General features: G+C 51.9%; 3 protein-coding genes across 12 annotated transcripts; 2 read left to right on the top strand and 1 right to left on the bottom strand.

Annotated features, from left to right (window-relative positions):
- The first annotated feature begins 280 nt into the window (after positions 1–280).
- LOC109943563 (protein GRAVITROPIC IN THE LIGHT 1) lies at positions 281–2,649 on the top strand. The gene has a single exon (XM_020547032.3). The coding sequence runs from the start codon at positions 878–880 to the stop codon at positions 2,294–2,296; it is 1,419 nt and encodes a 472-aa protein (XP_020402621.1). The 5' UTR covers positions 281–877; the 3' UTR covers positions 2,297–2,649.
- Positions 327–12,198, bottom strand: LOC100284988 (transcription termination factor nusG family protein). Of its 7 annotated transcripts, none has more exons than XR_004858173.1 (6): positions 11,691–12,167; positions 10,950–11,128; positions 4,500–4,821; positions 4,209–4,398; positions 3,726–3,906; positions 327–2,765 (listed from the first exon to the last, which is right to left on the bottom strand). XR_004858173.1 is itself a non-coding variant. In NM_001157883.2 (5 exons), the coding sequence occupies exons 1-4, from the start codon at positions 12,096–12,098 to the stop codon at positions 4,297–4,299; spliced, it is 1,011 nt and encodes a 336-aa protein (NP_001151355.1). In that variant the 5' UTR covers positions 12,099–12,162; the 3' UTR covers positions 3,512–3,906; position 4,296. The 7 variants fall into 7 exon arrangements, 2 of the variants coding, with proteins under 2 accessions (XP_008679478.1, NP_001151355.1); XR_002269396.3 differs by having other exon boundaries at positions 2,554–2,765; positions 4,296–4,398; positions 11,691–12,198; XR_004858172.1 differs by lacking the exon at positions 327–2,765 and adding an exon at positions 3,507–3,620.
- A 212-nt stretch (positions 12,199–12,410) lies between these two features.
- On the top strand, positions 12,411–14,807 carry LOC100285900 (uncharacterized). Of its 4 annotated transcripts, none has more exons than NM_001158789.3 (6): positions 12,411–12,517; positions 12,609–12,663; positions 12,756–12,808; positions 13,199–13,237; positions 13,895–13,964; positions 14,471–14,807. In NM_001158789.3, exons 2-6 carry the CDS (start codon positions 12,622–12,624, stop codon positions 14,516–14,518), a joined length of 252 nt encoding a protein of 83 aa, NP_001152261.3. In that variant the 5' UTR covers positions 12,411–12,517; positions 12,609–12,621; the 3' UTR covers positions 14,519–14,807. The 4 variants fall into 4 exon arrangements, with proteins under 4 accessions (NP_001152261.3, NP_001403140.1, NP_001403141.1 ...); NM_001416211.1 differs by having other exon boundaries at positions 12,411–12,523; NM_001416212.1 differs by lacking the exon at positions 13,199–13,237.
- Positions 14,808–16,535: the final 1,728 nt, after the last annotated feature.

The following is a 16,535-nucleotide window of genomic DNA, read 5'->3' as shown; positions in this document are numbered from 1 at the left end:
AACTTCTGCATATTAAGCGATTACAACCCAACGTTTACTTTCACGCCGCGAGATCAACGAGTTTCACTATTTTTTTCGTTTTCGCCACTGACCGAGAAACATATTTCGGTCCAGTTTTAAATAGATTTTGATTTAAAATACAAAAAATACAGAAGTCAAATTTTAGTCAACAAAACGAAATTTAGATCACCCAAAACGAAATTGTGAACGCTGTTGCAACCACATGATGCAAAGGACGGAGGGCGGGACCCGAGATAGTAGAGCAACTGACACAAGACCACGTGCGTCATCGTATGATGCGGGCTAAAGAATCTGGAAGTCAGAGGTGCGTACAATGCTACAACACGTCCTTGCCTTGCTACATGTGGTTATGAGAAAACTCTGAGCTGGCTCGGACCGCGACAGCAAATGATATAGGTAAAAACTAAGTACGTCAGCACAGATCACTGTACGTTTTTTAATCTTATTCCGAAGGTGGTGAACCGTGAAAACCCACTAGCCCAGTAACTAAACAAGATCCTTTTGGACAAAACTGTACATTTTATCAGGATCAGTAGACCTTTTCTATCCGGAGGAGAATTGATGGTGCATGTTTTTGTTATTCTAGCATGTACCATGTATTCCCCAGCTCCAGTGCCTTTTGTCGTGTTCTACCCGACGCTGCGTTCAACAGGGCATCTGTCTCCTGAATTTGGCTAGCCTCTATTAAACCCACCCACCAACGCACACCCGTTCCGTTTCTGGCGCACAGCACAGTCACAGTGAGTGCACGGCATCTTTTCCGCTCCGCTCTCCCACTCCCCCACAGTCCCACGCCCTCCAGTCAAAGCAAGCCGCTGCTTGGCCGGCCGGGAAGGCTCGGTCGCAGCGCCGAGGAATGGCGGCCAAGCCGGTCACCGTCGGCGACCTCATCCACCGCGTCGCCTCTTCCTGCCTCTCCAACCGCCTGCCGTGCAACCACACCTTCCGCGACTCCGTGGACAGTGACTTTGACGACGACGACGACGACCCCTTCGCCGACGCCGTCTCCAGCAGCGAGAAATGCCGGCGGTCCCCGCCCGCTGCGGAGGTCGAGGAAGAGGAGGACGAGGACGAGAAGCTCAAGATCTGGGAGGAGAGGGAGCAGGAGAAGGAGAGGCTGGCCGCCGCGTCCAAGGGCGCCGAGCGCGCCCGCGACGCGGACGCGCTGATGGCGGAGGTGTTCGACGCCGTCTCCGGGGTGCGCCGCGCCTACGCCGCGCTCCAGGACGCGCACTGCCCCTGGGACCCCGACAAGATGCGGACTGCGGACGCGGCCGTGGTCGCCGAGCTCCGCCACCTCGCGCGCCTCCGCGACCGCTTCCGCCGCTCCGCAGCCGTGGGCCACATCCCGCGCCCGAACCCGTCCGCGCCGCCGCTGCGCGAGGCCGTGGCGCCGTACGAGGCGGCGCTCGACGACCTCCAGCGCCAGCTCCAGTCCAGGCAGGCCGAGGTGGACGCGCTCAAAGAGAAGCTCGCGGCGGCCACCAGCCGCCGCAACGGGCGCCACCACCACGTCCCGCCCTCCAAGCAGAACGGCGGCGCGCCGACGGCGGAGCTCTTCACCACCTGCGCCGAGCAAGCCCGCGCGGCGACGCGGGCCTTCGCGGGGCACCTCGCGCACCTGATGCGCGCGGCGGGGCTGGAGCTCGCGGCGGCCACCCGGTCGCTCACCAAGATCCCGGTGTCCTCCCCGCAGCTGGCCAAGCACGCGCTGGAGGCGCACGCCACGCGCGCCCTCCTCGGCGGCTTCGAGCACGAGTCCTTCTACCTGGACGGCTCCCTCTCGTCGCTGCTGGACCCCGCCGCGTTCCGGCGGGAGCGGTACGCGCAGTTCCGGGACATGCGCGGGATGGAGCCCGCGGAGCTGCTGGGCGTGCTCCCGACCTGCGCCTTCGGCCGCTACGCCGCCGCCAAGTTCGCGGCGCTCCTGCCGCCGCGCGTGGAGGAGGCCGTCCTGGGCGACGCCGAGCACCGGAGGGTGGTCAACGCCGGCGCCCACCCGCGGACGCCCTTCTACGGGGAGTTCCTGCGCGCGGCCAAGGCCGTGTGGATGCTGCACCTGCTAGCCTTCGCGCTGGAGCCGCCGCCCAGCCACTTCGATGCCGGACGCGGTGCGGAGTTCCACCAGGAGTACATGGAGAGCGTGACCGGCGCGCCACCGCACGGCGGCGCGGGCCTGGTCGTCGGGTTCGCCGTCGCGCCCGGGTTCCGGCTGGGGAACGGCGCCGTCGTGCGCGCCCGGGTCTACCTGGTGCCGCGTGGTGGCCGACCGTGACAGACCCATGCATGGCGTGACAGACCGCGTGGTAGCGTTGCATAGCGCCGCGGCCCACGGATCACCTCCGAGAGTTGTTGGTGGGTGCCAATGCGCACCCTGCTGGAGCCTGGAGCTGGACCTGCGGAGTAGCTGCTGGCTGGCTGCGTTGGTGAAGAACAGACAAAGGCTCATAGCTACTGTACTAGTGGCTCCGTAGATTTTATTTCATTTTACTTCTCCTTGTTAATCTCAAAAAAAGTAATAATCGCCATGTGTAAGAGGACTTTGAATTTAATTCTCGCATCAACATCGTTTGTAATCATCACCTTGAGATTTGACTTTGTAGTTAAGAGGGACAGTTAAGTTCAGCAGTGCATTGCGCGTTCCAGGACTCTCGATCTCAAGGACCACATCTCTGCTCTTCTCATAAAAGGGCATTCATGGTGACGACTGTGCTTGCTGCTCTGCGGCTACAGCTCTCCTGCAGCTGCAGGAGCAGGCGCATGGGAAACTCATAATCGTCACCCATTAATTTGTATGAACATTATTGCAATCATGCCCGTGATAGAGCAGCTAGGGCGAAGAGAATGCATATTTTGTCTGAACATTACTACTACTGGATCTTGTTTGAGGGCAGATCTGTGGAAGCTGCCCGGAAAGCGAAAAGCAAAAGGAGGAAAAGAAGATTGTCTCGTTCCTAATCGAAAGCTCTTGGCCCAAACAACCGAGCCGGGCCTCTTTCCACAAAGCCATTTCTGTCTGGTGTCTGCCACAATGCAGCGAGCGAAGCGAAGCAAACCAACGAAAGCCCCGGGGCTGCTGCTTATAGCATATTCAAAGTACACTCCAATAATTTGTAATGTTTGTTTGCCTTTTAACTTATTTAAGTTGGATTGTATAATCTAGAGGGTAAACAAACTAGACCTAAATAAGTTTAAATCGGAATAGAATTCAAATCTTTCTGAGATTGTGTTCGCTCGAGTATATGGATCAACAACTACCATCTCCAACAACTTACCTATACCTATATTCAAACTATAATCTACAAACAGTACAATGTAAAATAATGTTTTTGGTAACCATATGAGTGAACTACTATACATTGAACCATATGGTCGCTAAAAACATCGTTTTGTACCGTAGATTGTAATATTTGTAGAGTGTAGTTTGAATATGGGTACATGTATCGGTAAGCTGATGGAGATGGTCTATAAACGAAGACAAAGTGTGAAATGAATGGCCTAAGGGACTGCTTTCTGCATTCGAGCACAGGGAAAATAATGTGAACAGCCTAGTGGAAATCAGCGAGCTTTCTAACCTCAGCATCCTCATTGTTTATAAACTTGCATTTCAGTAACCCCGACAAACAGGAAAGAAGAAGAGGGGAAATCAATTTCAATGTAATAAGGTTATAGAACACGTGCTGGCGAACTCAGTCAGAACTTACTGGTTAATTTTGACGGTAGCTCATGCGCAGGTGTGCTAACTGTTTCTCTTGCTGATAGCTGGGTCTTCAACGGTCCACTGCCCACCCACTGAAGTTCCTGCTTCATTCACTCAGGCCCAGCTGGAGATCTGGGTTGTTGATAAAAAGTTATCGGCTACTGTGATACATAAACACAAGATTCCTGTCCACACATTAAACAGAAGTGAGACACTGTAGCAGAAAGCCACAATTTTGGAAATTTCCTCTCCTGAATCTGAAGTATGGAGGAGGCTCAGATAATCTCATAAGTAGAGAAAAAAATATGTGACGGAATCGTGAAATTATGTCAAACAATGGAAAAATTACTTATCATCATGGTGGAGCACAAATCAGAGAGTGCAATAATAATGATCACAAGTTCTACTATACAATCTTTGGCTAACAGAAGAAAACAAAACCATGGTCCAGATCTATCGTTTCTTCTGTTAGCCTACTAAGTATTACCATAGTTAGATGTCCTTTTCTGATCACCTCTACAATCATAGCATGCTTGCCAAAATCAAAAGCGAGGATTTCGAGGCGTTTTCAGACCTCATAGTTTACTATCATCGTCGTCCACTTCAACTACCTCAATTTGATCAAAATCAAGATCCACAAAACTCTCTTTCCCAAAAAGTGACAACTGTACAGTGGCCTGTGAGAGGTAACACTTCTTAGACAACCAAAAAATACCAGAAGAATAGGTATTGTAAAATAATAACCAGTTCGCTAAGATGAATCTGTAATCAGCTCAACCTTCTTGTTTTTGCGATTCACTTCCAGGATGGAACCAGTGAAGTCTGCAAAAGGCCCGGAGAGAACATGAACAGTTGCACCAGGCGAAAAAGCACTGTGTCTAGTGCCACCCTGTGAGGACGATTTCTTAAACTGCTTCTTGATCTTATTCATTAACATAAGTTCAGATTCTTCAACGGGTTTACTGAAAGGCTCAATGTTTCCCATATTCTCCATTTCTTCAAATTCTCTGTCAACTCTCTCTTGTTCCTCCTTCTCTTCTCTAATAATTGATTCAACTTCATCAACTGGAATAGGTTTTGGCTTTTTAATCTGCCTCTTGCTTCATAGCAAGACAGGTAAAACAAGTTAAAAATCACAAAAACTGAATAACTGATCACATTAAGAGATAAAGAAGTATATAAATGTGATTAGGATACTTCACATCATCACATGCCCTTGTTACAATTATGTTAGGCAAAATACTGCGATCATCATTTTTCTGGCCAAATAATATCCTGATCACTGAAGTATGTTGAAGGATGACATATATTTTATTTGGACATAGTGACCCATATCCAAGCAACCGCTATGGTTTCAACTTTCAAGTCTTCTTCAGAAAAATTACAGGAGGAGATGATGTCTAAGGTTGTCTCCAGCAACGTCCTCTAAATTTCATCCTCTAAAGGAATATTCTCTGTCCTTTATAGCATCCTCTAAAAGATTTCATCCTCTATATCTTCTTCATCTCCAACAACGTCCTCCAAATTTCATCCTCTATATCTCATCTCATATATTTTACCCACGATATTAATAGAAAATATCAGAAATTGATTCTTGTTTGGACGTAACCCTATCCCCAAATTCCCCAAACCAGCGTACGTATTCTTCTTCTAGTTCGTTCTCCAAGTTGTTAGCATATATGGCTGGCTAGGCCCATGTAAAAGACTATATAGCTACTCTCTAGGGTTAGCCCCAATAATCAATCTATTGTCTCTAACATGGTATCATCGAGCTAGGGTTTCCTCCCTCCCTTCCCTCCAGCCGCCACCTCCCTGCAGGCGCTGCCGCCGCCACCCTCCTCGTGCGCGCGCCCGACGCCGCACCGCCCCTGCTCGCGACCGTCGCGAGGGCGCACTTCCCAGTCCTCCGCGCCTCCTCCGTGCCGTCGTCCGCGCACCGCGCAGCGCCGCCGTCCCGGCGAGGGACTGTGGAGCTCGGTGAGGAGCTGCCGGAGCCATGCAGCCTCCGCCACGCCGTTGGCCATGGCACGGTACTCCTCACCCTTCGCCGCTACGCCCTGGATGACCACGTCCTCTGCGACCCCACCGGCGTGGCGCCGACTGCCGCGTGGGTGCGCCATGACAACATCGTGCTCACCTGGATCGTGGGGACGATCTCCGTCGACCTCCACAGCCTCCTCCGGAACCTTCCTCACGCTCGGGCTGCTTGGCTTGCCATCGAAGGCCAGTTCCTGGGTAACGCCGAGGCCCGGGCTCTCCGCCTCGACGCAGCTTTCCGCACCTTCGTCCAGGGGAACCTCAGCGTCAGTGAGTACTGCCGCAAGATGAAGACCATGGCGGACTCCCTTGGCGATCTGGGCTGCCCCGTGGAGGACCGCATGCTCGTCCTCAACGTCCTCCGGGGCCTCAGCGATCGCTACACCCACCTCCGGTCGTTGATCATGCGCCAGCGCCCCTTCCCTACCTTCCTCCAGGTCTGCGACGACCTTGCCTTGGAGGGATCACTCTGGGTGCTCAGGCTACCACGGTCTCCGGCCCGGGGTCCTCGTCCTCCTCCGCTGCACTGGCGACTATCACCCCGACCCGTCATCCTACTTTGTCACAGTCTACCCTTGGCCCGAGCAGGGGCGGCGGGGGTCGTGGGGGCGGAAGTGGGGGCGGTGGCGGCCGTCACTGCCGTGGTGGTCGTGGTGGTGGTTCCGGCGGTGGTGCCCGTGGCAACGCACCGACGTCGGGACCCCAGCAGGGTGCCCCTTGGTCCACTTTCCACCACCCGTGGTCAGGGTGCGTCTCCATGTGGCCGTTCCAGGGGCCTGGTTCTGAGGCTCGTCCCCCGGCGGCCATGTTCGCTTGTGTGCAGCCAAGGTTCACCTCGCCACCGGGGTTCGCCTTTGCCTCTCTGTCGCCCTGGACCTCGGGACCTGCCGCTTCGTCGTGGTCCCCGCCGCCGGCGGCTCCACCGTCCGGGCTGGTTGGCTGGGACGCGGCCGCCCTAGCTGCCTTCCAGACTCCCACTCTGACTCCGCCAATGGGTCCCGAGTGGATCGCGGACACCGGCGCTACCTACCACACCACTCCCGACCCCGGTATACTCACCTCTGTTCGCCCTCCTTCCTCTCTCCCTTCGTCCATCATGGTGGCGAATGGCTCGTGCCTTCCTGTCACATCTGTGGGTGCCGCTGGACCTCCCGACTCTTTTCGCCTTCCCGATGTTCTTGTCGCTCCTTCTTTGGTCCACAATCTTCTTTCTATTCGTCGTTTTACTGCTGATAATTCTTGTTCTGTCGAGTTTGACTCTTCTGGTCTTACTGTGAAGGACTCGGCAACTCGGTGCCCCCTCCTCAGATGTGACAGCACCGCCCCCCTCTACACCCTTCGGCTTCCGCACGCCACCTCTGCTTCGTCTTCGTCACCCGCCACTGCTGCTGTTTTTGCTGCCACAACGTCTTCTACCACCTGGCATCATCGCCTTGGTCACCCCGGACGCGATGCCTTGATGCAGCTTACTCGTAGTGCCACTATCCCATGTACTAGATCACATGATGAGCATCTTTGTCATGTGTGCCAATTAGGTCGCCATGTTCGTCTTCCTTTTTCTTCGTCTTCCTCGCATGCTACTCATGCCTTTGATCTTGTACACTGCGATTTGTGGACTTCACCTATTACCAGTATGTCAGGCTACAAATACTATCTTGTGGTGCTTGATGATTTTTCTCATTATGTGTGGACTTTTCCTTTGCGTGCCAAGTCTGAGGCTTTCCCCGCCCTCCGCCACTTCTTGCTTGGGTGTCCACTCAGTTCGGCCTCACCATTAAGGCCGTTCAGTGTGATAATGGTCGGGAGTTCGATAACTCCACCTCCCGCGACTTCTTTCTCTCCCACGGGATGCAGTTGCGTATGTCTTGCCCGTATACCTCCTCCCAGAACGGCAAGACTGAGCGCATGATCCGCACGACCAACGACACCATCCGCACTCTTCTCCTCCAAGCGCACCTACCGGCACGCTTCTGGGCCGAGGGCCTCCACACCTCTACCTACCTCCTCAATCGTCTCCCTTCCACTGCGTGCCCGGTCCCCACTCCTCACCAGACACTCTTCAGTACCCCTCCGTGCTATGACCACCTCCGTGTCTTCGGGTGTGCTTGCTACCCGAACACCACTGCCACTGCTCCTCACAAGCTAGCACCCCGTTCCACCCTCTGTGTGTTTCTCGGGTACTCCCCGGACCATAAGGGCTACCGCTGTTTTGACCTCTCCTCTCGCCGGGTCCTCATCTCTCGCCATGTGGTGTTTGATACTTTGATGAGTCCGTATTTCCCTACTCCTCCACCACCACACCACCCTCCTCCGACCCTGACCTTGACCTTTTCACTCTCTTTCCGACTGACGCGGTGGTCGAGCCACATATCCTTCCTCTCTCTGCAGGTACTCGCTCACCGCCTGTCGGTCCTACTCCCGGCCCGGTGCCCTACCCGGTTCCGGTGGTGTCGCCTACGGTGGTGTCGCCTACGATGGCGTCGCCTCTCCGCGGAGCCCCGTCTCCAATCGCCCCCGGGTCGAGCGGGCGGTGGGACTGCACCGCCTACGGGGCCGTCGGTACCGACCCCTCCGGCCCGCTTCGCCCAGCCGGTGCGGGTCTACCAGCGCCGGCTGCCGTCGCCGGGGTTCGCACCTCCACCGCCGCCGTCGCCGTCCCCACCGGTGCCCTCTCCTCCGGCGGCAACGTCGGTGGCCCAGTCCCGCCAGGGACACCTACACCTCCGCCGCGGCCACCCGCGACACGTGTCGAGACGCTGGTGTACCACCCACCGCTCCTTCACCGCGACCCGCGGCACATCCACCCGATGGTGACGCGGCACGCGGCTGGTACCCTGCCGCCCCGAGTCCTGGCGGCCACGACCGGAGACTCGCAGGTTTCTCCGGTACCCTCCTCCGTCCGCACTGCCCTGCTGGACCCCCACTAGCGGCAGGCAATGGAGGATGAGTACGCGGCACTCGTCGCCAACCAGACGTGGGATCTGGTGCCCCGTCCGCCCGGCACCAACGTCATCACCGGCAAGTGGATCTAGACGCACAAGCGGCAGGCCGATGGTACCCTGGAGCGGTACAAGGCTCGCTGGGTTCTTCAGGGCTTTACTCAGCCCGGTTGTGAAGCCGGCCACCGTTCGCACGGTGCTCTCGCTGGCCCTTGCTCGCTCCTGGCCAGTTCACCAGCTCGACGTCAAGAACGCCTTCCTGCATGACACCCTCACCGAGGCCGTCTACTGCTGTCAGCCGGCGGGGTATGTGGACTCCTCTCGCCCTGACATGGTCTGCCAGCTCAATAGGTCCCTCTACGGCCTCAAGCAGGCCCCCGGGCGTGGCACTCCAGACTGGCTACGTTCCTGGTGACACTGGGCTTCGTGGAGGCCAAGTCAGACACGTCTCTGTTCGTCCACCATCATGGAGCAGAGATTGCCTACTTGCTCCTCTACGTGGATGACATTGTCCTCACCACCTCCAGTCAGTCACTTCTTCGCCGCCTCGTCGACGCGCTTCAGCGGGAGTTCCCGGTCAAGGATCTGGGTGTGCTTCACCATTTCCTGGGGGTCACTGCTGAGCCTCGCCCCTCAGGACTCCTACTTCACAAGCGACAATATACTCTTGACATTCTGGAGCGGGCCAAGATGATTGACTGCAAGCCCTGCTCTACCCCAGTCGACACGCAGGCGAAGCTCTCTGAGGCCATGGGTGACCCAGTCGAGGACCCCACCGGGTACAGGAGTCTTGCCGGTGCCCTTCAGTACCTCACCTTCACTAGGCCGGACATCTCCTACGCCGTGTAGCAGGTCTGTCTCCATATGCACGACCCCCGAGAGCCCCACCTCGCGGCTCTCAAGCGCCTCCTCCGCTACCTCTGGGGCACCGTCGACTACGGGCTGCTTCTTCACCGGTCTACCTCCTCCGAGCTGGTCGTCTACACCGACGCTGACTGGGCCGGGTGCCCGGACACTCTTCGCTCCACCTCTGGCTACGCCGTCTTCTTAGGGGGTAACCTGGTGTCCTGGTCGTCGAAGCGCCAGCCGGTCGTCTCCCGCTCGAGCGCCGAGGCGGAGTACCGTGCCGTGGCCAACGGCGTGGTGGAGGCTGCGTGGCTCCGGCAGCTCCTCACCGAGCTCCACAGTCCCCTCTCCAAGAGCACGTTGGTCTACTGCGACAACGTCAGCGCCGTCTACCTCTCCACCAACCCGGTGCAGCACCAGCGGACCAAGCATGTGGAGATCGATCTACACTTCGTCCGAGATCTGGTCGCGACGGTGATGTTCGGGTCCTCCACGTCCCGACCACCTCCCAGTTCGCCGACATCTTCACCAAGGGTCTTCCGTCCTCGACCTTCACCGAGTTTCGCTCCAGCCTCAACATCAGTAGTGGCTAGTTGAGTCTGTGGGGGGATCCTATTGTGTGATGTACTTCTTTTCGAGTTCAGTCTGTAAACTCCGCTGCGACGGAAGTTCAGACTGCGGGGGGTGTTAGCATATATGGCTGGCTAGGCCCATGTGGCCCATGTAAAAGACTATATAGCTACCCTCTAGGGTTAGCCCCAATAATCAATCTATTGTCTCTAACACAAGTCCTGACTGCAGCTCGCTGCTCCAAAATCCGTTGCATTGAGCTTCTTCCCGGGCAGCAATGGCGTCCCTTCGCGGACTCCACATTGGGCGAGGCCGGGACGTCCATGGAGGCCTCCCCAAGCTTCATCACCATGCTGGTGCTGCCTCCAGCGTGCGGATGCAGATGCCGCGGCCAGGTGCGCGCGACACAGCGAGGAAGCTCCGCCCCGACGGCCATGGCGCGGTGGTTCTCCTGCTGCCTCGAGTGTGGGGTTGTCAAGTCGGTGGTGCGCCTCTGCGGTTCAAGTTGCTCGAAGACGGCGACGCGTATGGATAGCAGATAAATAGGAAACCACCAGATTTAGCGGTCGTCGGGCTGCCTCTATATTTTAGAGGATGTTTTACCATTTGTTGTTGGAGGCATAGAGAACACGGACAACCGCTAAATTTACCGTAGCGGACGCTTTAGCGTCCCTTGCTGGACACAGCCTAAGGACTAAGGTCAAGTACTACTGGGTAATTCAAGAATACGGAAACAACCACCTAAAACAAGAATCACAACAATTGCTGATAAAACATTGCATCAACAAAAGAAGAGCAAAAGTGAAGGAATGGAAAGAATTCAGTGAGTTTCTCACATTGAACCAACTGTAGCTCCAATAAAGCCATAACAACCCTCTGTGTCTCTGATAAAGTCATGAAGCTCCTTGTTTAAGGTACAATGCAGAAAGACCAACCCGGCATGCAGAGGCTTCGATTTAACACTGATTGCACCACTTTTTAATCTCCTCTTTACTTGGATTGATGGATTGTAAATCTGCAGGTAACTTTTGTGAGAAACAAAATGCTGAAAAGAAAATGGTTTGCCACTGAAATAGTGAAGTCATTCAGATGGACTAGTACTAAGGCATTTCCTATAAGTCTATGATAAACAGTAATCAGGAGAACTTCATTGTCAGCAATCAGCATTCAGATTCGTACTAGATCTTTTACTCCAAGTTTCTCCACAATTAAGAATCAAATCGACAATCTGTAATCTTAATGTAGATTTTCTTGTCACAATGATTATACTGTCCATGTAAGAGAGTCACAGTTGCAAGTTTGTAAGACATAAGTACAGTTTCACAGTTAATATCCTCAATCGCTTTAAACGTAGTAATCTAAGATTCAAATGTTAGGTGTGAAATTATATAAGCCGCACGAATACTGCAGCGTAATGTTGCTCATAAGTCATAACATAATCGGTATGAATGTGACGCGACAGCCTAAAATTACGCCAAGTGTTCGGCCTGCAAAATGCTCGTCAGGGAGTGCTTAATTCGCCGCACGAGAGCAATCAAGCCAACTAACTAACCATCAAGGACAGGAGGAAGTGAGACCTTGAAGGGGACTTCCGAGTAGCGCCGTGAGATAGCCTTGGTGAGGAGGTCGACGTAGTCGGTGCCGGGCGCCATGGAGACGCGCACGAGCCACCACTGCGGCCCCAGCTCGGCGAGGAGGTCGAGGTTGAGCTCCTCCCTCCACGAACGCTTAGGAGGCTTCTTCCGCCGCCGCGCTGGCTCGTGGATCAGCCGGTCCTGCACCTCCTCCTTCCAGTCCGTCGCACGCAGCTCCCGCCGTTCCCGACGCTGCGCTCGCTTTTCCCGCGCCGTCAGATCGCCCCCTGCATTTGCGGAAGCCGAAGCAGATAGACACACCGGTGCGGGGAGCTGAGACGCCGGCGCCGGCGCCGGCGCGATAGAGCAGCGGCACGGGAGCCGGAGGAGCGGATAAGCCAAGCTGCTCATGGCTAATGGCGTCTTCGGTGAGGAGCGAGCGGTTTGGATTTTGGAAGACGACGACTAACGTTCAGGCCTTACCCATGGACCCCGGTTGCAATTGCAAGTGAGTATACTTGGGCCTCGAGGCCATCGCCCCATTGGGATTCAGGACGATGCTGGTTTCTGGGCCACAGAATACAATGCGGGCTTTCCGATGGACTTTTTTGTCAGTGAGCTGGCCCTCAAGCCATGTGGCCTATTCGTGTACGGCCCATGTGAGAAGGCGCGCACCTGCTCCTCACCTGTGTTTGCTTCCGCCGCCGGCAAGGAAGAAGAGAGCAAAACCCTAGCTAGAGTTGGCGAGTGGGGGTGGAGGCGCGGCTGCTCGTCACGACATCGAGTTTCAGCGCCGCCCGCGAGATCCCCGGATTTCGTTCTCTACCCCTGTTAGGGTCTGCTTCCCGTGTTGCTTCTCAGCTCCACCCCTGACGTGTTGTACTGAGTTTCTGCTCTGTTGGTTCGCTCTGTTCTTTGCAGGAGAGCTGCGGCAATGGCTGGGAAAGGCGGGTCGACCAACTTAGAAAAGGAGCAGGTAGATTGGTACATCTGGCTTCTTTTTTGGGTTTCGGTTTCTGGATTTGATGCTATTGCTCAAATTGGTGCTGTGCGCCTTTCACCGTACAGATGTTTGGGATGGCGGAGAAGGAGATGGAGTACAGGGTTGATCTTTTCAACAGGTTAGTGATATGCTTCTTGCTTGCTCGAGATCATTAGTTCGCAACAAGTAGTACCATTTTATCTCCTCATTTCCAACTAACTGAAGGAATTGAATATGTTCCCAAGAAAAGGTGAATGTGGTGGCTTTTCCTAAATAGTCATCCAAATCCTCAGACAATTAGGCTTGAATCTTCCATTATCTGAAATGTTAATCAGTTAACGTAATCTTAGGTTGTTCCTGGGCGTCAGAAATGTGTGTGATGTTTATGTTAATTAACAACTTAACAGTTGAACAACTCTACACTTATATTATATCACTCCTCTCAATCCAGGTCTTTTACAGGTGAATCATTTAGGTTTTTGTTTGATTTATTTATGCTTGTTCTGATGTGTCTTTATGCTTTATACAGGCTTACACAGACCTGTTTTAACAAGTGCATTGAAAAAAGGTACAGATATTATCAGGTTACTTTTAAAAATCTATTATTTGTAGTCCTGTTGGCACATCCTTATTTCTATGTAACACATAATGTTCTACAACTACAACATAGCCTTTTGTTCCCAGCAAGTTTGGGTAGGCTAGAGATGAAACCCAAAAGAAATAAGGATAGAAAAAAAAGACACTGAAAGGGTAAAAAGAAAGACGGTAGAGTTAAGGGTAAACAGAAAAAAAAGACAAAGATCATGGTTCGGACACGTTGATTACTAGTCTCCAAGCGCGCCCATCCTTAGCTAATTCCATGGAGATATTACACTCCTTAAGATCTCTCTTAACCACCTTGTCCCAGGTCAATTTAGGTCGATCCCTACCTCTTTTTATATTATCGACCCGCTCTAAAACTCCTCTACGCACCGGTGCCTCAGGAGGTCTCTCTTGGACATGTCCAAACCATCTCAACTGATGTTGAATCAATTTCTCCTTTGGATGTAGATATAATGGTCTATGGTGTTAAATATGGATAATCACCAAATAATTTAACTAAGTTGCAATACATTACACCTCAGGCTTGGAACTTTTCATGGCATGTTAATTGATAGTCAAGAAGGATCTACCCATATGTTAGATTGAGCAATGGTTTTTTCCCTGTGGATTTGTTTTATTTCAGGTATAAAGAAGCTGAGCTCAATATGGGCGAGAACAGTTGCATTGATCGATGTGTTTCAAAGTATTGGCAGGCATGTTTGTTGATACTCTCTCTTTGGCCTTCGCGGATTCATTTTTATGCTTATTCCTAGACTATGGAGTACATCATAACTTGACTGTGCACTGCTTGAATTTGTCAAAACAAATTGTTCTTGGTGGTGTCTTTCCTACTTTAGGACTTGTGTTGGAAAAGAATGTTGTATTTCTAGTGTACCCCAGCACCTGCTTATTGTGAACAAATAGTTTGTGACCTCCATCTGCAAACCGCAGATGCCTGGAGATATGCTCGATCTATGTTTTTTTTTCTTTAGCATGGTGATCTTGATGCAGTAACATTCACTTTATATATCTAAAGTAACAGTGCTACTTGCAGATTTATAGTTCTGCTTATTCCATAGCACAATAGTTTTCCTGCTGCTCCACCTCTGCCCGATTACCCATGTTGATATACTGGCAATAATTCTCCCATTTGATATGTGATGTTTTCTGGTTTGTGTCTCACCATATTAACCCTTATATTTTGGGCAATTCTTTTCAGGTGACTAATTTAGTTGGTCAGATGCTTGGAAACCGGCCTCAAATGTGAACTGAGAAGCACTCGTTCCATTTTGTAGCAGAATTCTATTGCTCTGTTTCTTCTTTTTGGTTGGTTGTAGAATGCCGCACCTGTTCTAAGTACACCAATACAGCAACAGACATGCTACTGCGTGGACCGCTTTAAAGAAAAAAAATCAGTGATGCGCATTCTCTCTGAATCATGAACTGTAATAATTTGATACAGCTCTAGGGCAATTCTGTTTCGAAAGCTCGTCCTGTTTCGTAGTAAAATTCTGGATTTGTGTTCCTCTGAGGTAATTAGAGTATAATATTTTTCTTTGCGAATCAAAATAGTAGTCTATGTATATCATCCACAGTAAGGTTGTTAGGATCGTTTTTTCCTGACAGCGTTGGATTATATCAATTATTATTTATCGTCAATCAGATATAATATGTGTATCAACACAGTAAGGTTGTTAGGGTCATTTTTTTCTCACGTGTTCGGTAGCTTTTGACATATTAATAGCCAATATTTTCTTTAAGAAAGAATCTTGTTTAGTGAACGGTTAACATTATAGTCAGATTAATTTTGTCCTCAGTAGCATGTAGTTTTTATTAATGCTACGATCTTGGGAGGAGAGAGGAGTCAATGGTAGCGGTGGCACGGGGGAGGGGGTGTTGACGGCGACAGCGACGTGAGTCAGGGGATGCAGAGACATGGGAGGAGAGAGGGATAGGGGTCACGGGAGAGGGATGAGGGATTATTCAATAATATTAACAATTGGATTTGAGTAAGGAAGAGGAGATTATCTAGCGATCTTAAATGTTGTTATGATTGTGTGTTAAGTCTGGGCATGATTTGTTTGATGGATTTAGTAGCGGTTATGGGTGTGAGAGTGATTTGGTTGGGTGAGTTTTGTAAAGTTTTAAAGTAGTGGATTATATAGTAGTATAGATAAGAAGAGATGAACATGCTTGTATTATAAGGTGATACCTTGGAATATGTTGTTCTTTAATATAAGACCCCGTTTGTTTCCCTTCATTTTGAGGAATTGAAATCTAACTAATGGAGAACTAATGGAGTAGGCTATTTTTTAGAATGTGACATTCCACAACTTTCTAAAGTTTATATATTAGCATATCTCAAATTCATGGGGTGAGAGATGAAAATTGTTTCTATAGATTTACACGCTACTTTTCTAATGTACAACTTATAGCAGACTTTTCTACTTGCTTCTCTATAGAATAAGTATAATGTATAACTATCTCTTTCATATGGTTTAGGATAATATAAAAATATATTACATATACAAATATATTAACTTAATTAGATTGTGTCTAAATTATGATTTTTAGAATGAAATTCAATTCCAACAAAACAAACAAGGTCTAAGATCATGGTGGTAGTCTTTCATTTTTAGGTGTGTATCTGTTGACACCTTTTTGGAGGCGCCAATCACTCAAAAGAACCAGCGGCGGTGCTCTCTGGTCAGGCGCGGACGGTCCGCGGCCTGGGGCCGGACGGTCCGCGACCTGGCGTGAGGCGGCGGTGCTCTCTGGTCAGACACGGACGGTCCGCGGAACAGGGCCGGACGGTCCGCGACCTGGTGCAGGAGCTCGGGTTCCCTGCCTGACGGCCGGACGGTCCGCGCCCTAGGGCCGGACGGTCCGCGCGTGCGCAGGGGCGGCGGAAGATCGCCGGCGGCGCCTAGATCTCGCTCCCGGGAGGGACCCCGTCGGGGAGGAGAGATCCTAGGAGTTGTTTAGGCTCGGGCAGACCGACCTAGACTCCTCTAATCGACGCAGAGTCGAGGAGAGGCAGAGAATTTGGGATTGGAATACTAAACTAGGGCTAAACTAGAACTAGACTAGAACTACTCCTAATTGTGCTGGAAATAAATGCGAGATAGAAGTGGTATTGGTTCGATTGTTGGGGGTTCAATCGGCCGTAGCCCTTCATCTATATAAAGGGGGAGGTCTGGATCCGCTTCAAACTGATTTCTGAGTTAATCCCGCAGTTTTAGGTAACAAAACCCGAGAGAAACTAGGAACCCTAACTGACTCTG

The sequence above is a fragment of the Zea mays genome, chromosome 1 (assembly GCF_902167145.1).
Source record: "Zea mays cultivar B73 chromosome 1, Zm-B73-REFERENCE-NAM-5.0, whole genome shotgun sequence".
NCBI classification, from domain to species: domain Eukaryota; kingdom Viridiplantae; phylum Streptophyta; class Magnoliopsida; order Poales; family Poaceae; genus Zea; species Zea mays.
This window is presented reverse-complemented; position numbering and strand designations above follow the sequence as displayed.

What these genes read in the sequence shown, in the direction of transcription:
- LOC100284988 (XM_008681256.4), bottom strand. Translation starts at nt 12,098, where the DNA reads ATGAGCAGCTTGGCTTATCCGCTCCTCCGGCTCCCGTGCCGCTGCTCT. An exon ending in GGAGCTACAGTTGGTTCAAT is followed by an intron (nt 4,822 to 10,949) that starts GTGAGAAACTCA and finishes CTTGCTATGAAG; the next exon opens with CAAGAGGCAGATTAAAAAGC. An exon ending in TGAATCGCAAAAACAAGAAG is followed by an intron (nt 4,399 to 4,499) that starts GTTGAGCTGATT and finishes TACCTCTCACAG; the next exon opens with GCCACTGTACAGTTGTCACT.
- LOC109943563 (XM_020547032.3), top strand. Translation starts at nt 878, where the DNA reads ATGGCGGCCAAGCCGGTCACCGTCGGCGACCTCATCCACCGCGTCGCC.
- LOC100285900 (NM_001158789.3), top strand. Translation starts at nt 12,622, where the DNA reads ATGGCTGGGAAAGGCGGGTCGACCAACTTAGAAAAGGAGCAG. An exon ending in AGGGTTGATCTTTTCAACAG is followed by an intron (nt 12,809 to 13,198) that starts GTTAGTGATATG and finishes TGCTTTATACAG; the next exon opens with GCTTACACAGACCTGTTTTA. An exon ending in GTGTTTCAAAGTATTGGCAG is followed by an intron (nt 13,965 to 14,470) that starts GCATGTTTGTTG and finishes AATTCTTTTCAG; the next exon opens with GTGACTAATTTAGTTGGTCA.